Raw genomic sequence first — 6,374 nt, forward strand, 5'->3', positions numbered from 1 at the left:
CTAACCCTCTGCAGTGACCTTGGCTGCAACAAACATCTGGATGAGTTTCCTCCGTATCTCTTTGGTCTTCATAGTATAGACAATGGGGTTTAGCACAGGGGGTATAAGAAGATAGGCATTAGCCATGAGGGCATGGGTCAGTGGTGAAACGTGCTTTCCAAAACGGTGAATGACAGACACCCCAATGAGCGGCACGTAGAAAATGAGAACAGCACAGATGTGGGAAACACAGGTGTTGAGTGCCTTCAGCCGGCCCTCCCCTGAGGCAATGGCCATCACTGTTCGAAGTAGGAATGCATAGGAGAGGAGGATGGAGAGGGAGTCAGAACCCTTGGTGAAGATAACCGCAATGAGGCCATAGAGACTGTTGACCTGGGTGCTGGCACAGGCAAGGCTCATGACATCTTGGTGGAGGCAGAAGGAGTGGGAGAGGATATTGGAGCGGTAGAAGGGGAGCCGCTTGATGAGGAAAGGCACTGGGAAGACCACACAGATGGCCCTTGTCCAGATGACTGCCCCTGTTCTGCAGACCACGCTATTGGTGAGGATGGTGCCGTACCTGAGGGGTTTCCAGATTGCCACAACCCGATCAAAGGCCATGGCCACCAGCACGCCAGATTCAATGGCTGAGAAGGTATGGATGAAGTACATCTGAACAAGGCAGGCATCAAAGGCGATGGACTTGTAGTTAAACCAAAATATGCCTAGCATGGAGGGCATAGTACAAAGGGCAAGTCCCGTGTCTGCCAGTGCCAGCATACACAGAAAGTAATACATGGGGATGTGCAGGGACAGTTCGGACTTAATGGTAGAGATGATGACACCATTGCCAAAGAGGGCAATGACATATATAGCACCCAGTGGGAATGCCATCCAGTAATACTTTAGTTCAAGCCCTGGAATCCCAGTTAAGACAAAGTAGAGGTGTTGGAAGTGAGAGTGGTTATTATCTGCCATGAAGTCAATGTAACACAGGAGGGAAAATTTGAGATCCTGATGTGTGTCTTCCTAAGAATGCAGTGACAAGTATTAACAATATATTAGAATCTGATCTTCCTCAGAGCAGAACCATTTTATTTTTACACGGATGAGAGAGAGTTTAAGGGAGGGCTGAGTCCCTGAAATTACTTTTCCAAGATATACCCTGTGGAGGAAACTTCTACTGTCCCAATGATAAAGTTTCACCAAGTCAAATAAGTCACATTCAGTTTAAAACACACTGCATTAGATAACATATTTTGCCTTCTCCAGTCCATTTCTCCCTCTTTCTCATCCATATCTTACAAGCTGTTGAGTCAGAGGCTGAGGACACAATAACTAAGACAGAATCGGTATAAAACAAAAATTAGTTGACTGCTCACAAAGGATGTCATTTCCACCCATCACTCTCCTTATTCCCAGTACTGGAACTCTCATGAAGGCAAAGGGTCTTGTATGTAAGGCAGGGATGGACATGCCCACGGCACATGCCTGTGCTTGCATCTGAGCATGACCACCTTCATTTCCCCTGAGCCTGGATGTGGACTCCATCATTCTCAACCCAGGAACCTCAGACAGCAACTTCTGATCATAGAAAATGAAATGTATTTGTCATCTCTAATCTAATGAAATCTAGAAAGGGGAGTAAGTTATATTTAGGAAAGCAAGAGCAGCAATTCTTTTTTAAGACTAACTCATTTTGTCCAAAAGGAAGTGAGGCTCCTCTGAAGCCTTTTTTAGAATCAGGATCATCTGGAAATTGTATTACTAAAGGCACAGTGATCATTCACATAATGCCATTTACTCTCTCAGAGAACCAGTATAGACGTCCTAGTAGAGATCTGGAAGAAACATGCTGATATTTCCGGAATCAGTAACTATGTTTTTTCTAAAATGCCTCCTGATGGGGTCATTCAACTTTAGACATGAATGCCAGATAGAGGTACTGCATACTTTCTTTGAGAAGCTCTCTCAACCTTAAGATGCACATCAGATGCCTTCATCAATTGAAGAGAACCAAGGTGACTAAAGGCAAGGTGATGTAAACTCCAGATCCACACATCTAATCAGATTCTGTTTTCCCTTGCTCCTCATATATGGCCTTATATACGTAGCACACGGACAATAATGCCTATGCTAACGGGCAGTGTCAGGCTTACAAAAGATCTTTCCATTCATAAAAAAGCAAAATATGTGCTTTTAATTATGAGAACTTGGAATAAAAAAGTTATCTTCACATGTTCTCAATATCAGTGTTGATATTGAGTTTTTTTAAAATTTTATTTTATTTTTAAACTTTACATAATTGTATTAGTTTTGCCAAATATCAAAATGAATCCACCACAGGTATACATGTGTTCCCCATCCTGAACCTTCCTCCCTCCTCCCTCCCCATACCATCCCTCTGGGTCGTCCCAGGTTTTTTTTTTTTTCGCTTGTTTTTTGTTTTGTCTCTCTGATTTGGATTTTTCAGCCAGAGATCTTTGCAGCTGATGGAAGTGAAATTGACAGATGCTCTTCTATCAGCAAGAATCACATTTAATTTTGTGTCTTTTATAGTCTTTGAATAATTTACCCTCTAACTCTGCAAACAGGTGTCTGAACCCCAGGCTATGCATACATCTCTGACTGATGCATACTCCTGATGAATCAAAAACATATTGTAGAGTTTTAAAATCTCTCTCCTCAAAGATCTTCTTTGAAAGATTTCTGACACAGATTCCCCCAGCCTTATTTAGGGAATATCCTCTGTTTCTGTAAAATATTCATGTCTTTTATTTTTTTCATTCATTTTTCCATTGCTCCTATGAAAGAAAGCTAGCATTTTGTTCAAAAGACTCTGGCTTTTTAGATAGCATATATTTTCTACTCTTTCAACAACCTTATTTTAGTTTTTTGTTTTTGGACTTTTGAGAAAGAAAATATTTATTAAGTTTTTCAAATAATTGTAATAGAATGGAAATTAAAGGAATTTTTAAGAGGTAAACGAAAGGAATAGAATATAAGATGAGAGAAAGAAGGTGAGAAAAGGAATGAAAAAAGAAAAGCATAAATCCAAAGAACAGCAGGCGCTTCCCAGGTGGCGCTAGTGGCAAACAGCCCACCTGCCAAAGCAGGAGACATAGGAGATGTGGGTTTGATCCCTGGGTTGAAAAGATCACCTGGAAGAGAGTATGGCAACCCACTCCAGTATTCTTACCTTGAGAAACCCATGGACTGAGGAACCTGGTGGGCCTAAGTCCATAGGGACACACAGATTTGGACACAACTGAAGTGATTTACACACACAAAGAAGAGCAGAAGTAAATGTTGAACTATTTCACATTTTACTATTAAAGAAATTGAAGCACAGATAAAGAAAATAACTTGCCCTGAGTTGAACACATAGTCAGTGGGAAAAAAAAAAAGAAACAGATGAGAAAAGGAGGGAAAGAAAGTTATAACTAAATATACTGGAAGCTTGAGGGTTTAGCTAGCAAAGACAAAGTTAAAAAGGCATCTCTTGGCTAGGTTGCTTATTCCTTAAAATGTGTCCTTGATTTTGTCCATAATTATATTTCCCAGGATGTACTAAACAGGTGAAGATCAGTTTCTTAGATCCCAAGTTCTTCTGAAAGTTTCACCTAACCTGACCCTCTGCTGCTGCTGCTGCTGCTAAGTCGCTTCAGTCGTGTCCGACTCTGTGCGACCCCATAGACAGCAGCCCACCAAGCTCCCCTATCCCTGGGATTCTCCAGGCAGGAACACTGGAGTGGGTTGCCATTTCCTTCTCCAATGTGCAAAAGTGAAAAGTGAAAGTGAAGTCGCTCATTCGTTTCCGACTCTTAGCGACCTCATGGCCTGCAGCCTACCAGGATCCTCCGTCCATGGGATTTTCCAGGCAAGAGCACTGGAGTGGGGTGCCATTACTGACCATGGAAGCTGCCTCATTTATGGAAAAAGATTGTGTAAGTGTTTTATATCTGCCCCTTAGGCTGCCACAAGTTATATGATCTCATTAGAGATCTTTGACTAGTGGACAATAAAATTGCAAAATTTCTCTATTGTGTGAGTAACAGCAGAAAAACAAAAACACTTCCATTTCACTAAGTACTAGAAAGTGGTTGGGGGACAATTGGAAACTTTAGTAACATTATCATAAGATATTCTGTTGATAGCACAACTTTAGCCTCTGATTTTGCTCTAAAACTTACCTTGTTGCTTAGGGTACCCCTAGCTGGAAGAGGATTCTCCAGCTGCCTGAGGCTCACTTGGCAAAACCATTTCTACTCACAAGAAGATTTTTATTTCCTGAGCTGCTCCCAAACTCCTCCCCATACCAGACCATGGAGAGTTTCACAGATCAGTAAACAGGGTTGTTCCCTGGGGCTCCCAAGATTGAGGTGGTCTCTCCAGGATTGTGAAATCAAGCCCTAGATTCTCATGTCTGAAAAATGAGATGGTATTGAGGATATTTTCAAAAAGTGCATGTGTGTGTGTATATTTGGGGTGGAGGATTCAGAGGCTGGTCAGTATTCAATCACATTCTCTTAGAGCCATCTTGGGTACCTCACTCTTCCATGCCCTGAAATGAATACTACTTGCCTTTATTTTTCTCAAAACACAGCAAAACTAATAAAACTCTCCCAAAGAAATATGGTTCTAAAGTTGAAATGATTCTCTAATGAATAAATTTTTCTTCATAATTCATCTGCATTTTTCAGTTTTCAATATCAAACTTATCATGCTCTGTGCAAAAGGAAAGCAAGAAGCCCTTCAGGGAGTCATTAATAAATGCAGGAGGCAATGAATATTCCAAAGTATGCAATTATCATCTTTAGAAAATGTTACTGTCTTTACCTGCCTCTGAATAACAATAATAGTATCATAAGTGGCATTAATAATAGTGATAATAGCATCTAATATTAATTCTGAGGATTATCAGTTGTATAATTTTATCACATTTTATCACATTTGCTTTACACTTCACCATTATAATCCTCATGACCTTAATACTCCTTTGAAAGGAGGCTCACACTGGGAATTGGCCCAGTAAGAATTTAACTGTAGAAATTACTCAGGTTAGAAATAACAGGGCAGGGACTCCTCACTGCCCCAGGTGATTCTGGACTTCCTGGATCCTGGAGGACAGCAGGACTAGGTAAGGGAGAAATGCTCATAGAGAACAAGATCAGGTACTAAGCTCTCAGTCACTGAACATATATCTACATGATAATCCTGGACTAAGTTAATATCAGTGCAGATTACTCTTCTAATACTATAGACTCTAAAAGTACTGAGTTCCTTGCTAAGTCGCTTCAGTCATGTCCGACTCTGTGTGACCCCCTAGACGGCATCCCATCAGGCTCCCCCATCCCTGGGATTCTCCAGGCAAGAACACTGGAGTGAGTTGCCATTTACTTCTCCAATGCATGAAAGTGAAAAGTCAAAGTAAAGTCTCTCAGTCGTGTCCAACTCTTAGCGACCCCATGGACTGCAGCCCACCAGGCTCCTCCATCCATGGGGATTTTCCAGACAAAAGTGGGGGTGCCATTGAGTTCCTTAACTCAGGTGAAATTCACCTCTAATTCATAATCATTCTTTTAATACTTTTGAAGTAGTTAAAATGTGAAATTGCTCTACTTTCAATAGCTTAACCTCCTCTTTAACCTTACTCCAGTGCTCACTATAAATGTTTCATCTTGCAGCTCAGTTTTTCTCCTATTTGTAATTTTCTTTCATATTGACAAATAGGGTTTTTGAGTAATTGAATCACTATAATTTCATTCCAGGTCCTCAGGTAACAGATTTTTGTTGTTGTTTTTGTTACTTATGCAGGTTGAATATTTACATTCCACATAGATTCTGATTTTCTGTCATAAACTGCCAGTGTGAGTATAAAACTAAACAAATGATACTATCTTTTTTTTTTAACATAAAAATAAAAGTATCTGACTCTTGTGGACTGTAGCCTGCCAGGCTCCTCTGTCCATGGGATTCTCCAGGCAAGAATACTGGAGTGGGTTGCCACTTCCTTCTCCAGGGAATCGTCCAGACCCAGGAATCAAACTCAAGTCTCCTGCATTGCAGGCATGTTCTTTACCAACTGAGCTCTGAGGGAAGCCCTATTTTTTAACATCAGATCAGATCAGTCGCTCAGTCGTGTCCAACTCTTTGCGACCCCATGAATCGCAGAAACCAGGCCTCCCTGTCCATCACCAACTCCCGGAGTTCACTGAGACTCACGTCCATCGAGTCAGTGATGCCATCCAGCCATCTCATCCTCTGTCGTCCCCTTCTCCTCCTGCCCCCAATCCCTCCCAGCATCAGAGTCTTTTCCAATGAGTCAACTCTTTGCATGAGGTGGCCAAAGTACTGGAGTTTCAGCTTTAGCATCATTCCTTCCAAAGAAATCC

The 6,374-nt window shown here is 41.4% G+C and overlaps 1 protein-coding gene across 1 annotated transcript; it reads right to left on the bottom strand.

Moving 5' to 3' along the window:
* Positions 1 to 957, bottom strand: LOC139187165 (olfactory receptor 51H1-like). The gene has a single exon (XM_070803175.1). It carries the CDS (start codon positions 955 to 957, stop codon positions 1 to 3), a length of 957 nt encoding a protein of 318 aa, XP_070659276.1.
* Positions 958 to 6,374: the final 5,417 nt, after the last annotated feature.

This window comes from Bos indicus, chromosome 15 (assembly GCF_029378745.1).
Source record: "Bos indicus isolate NIAB-ARS_2022 breed Sahiwal x Tharparkar chromosome 15, NIAB-ARS_B.indTharparkar_mat_pri_1.0, whole genome shotgun sequence".
NCBI classification, from domain to species: domain Eukaryota; kingdom Metazoa; phylum Chordata; class Mammalia; order Artiodactyla; family Bovidae; genus Bos; species Bos indicus.

Excerpts from the sequence above, each read along its gene's own strand:
- LOC139187165 (XM_070803175.1), bottom strand. The coding sequence starts at position 957 with ATGGCAGATAATAACCACTCTCACTTCCAACACCTCTACTTTGTCTTA.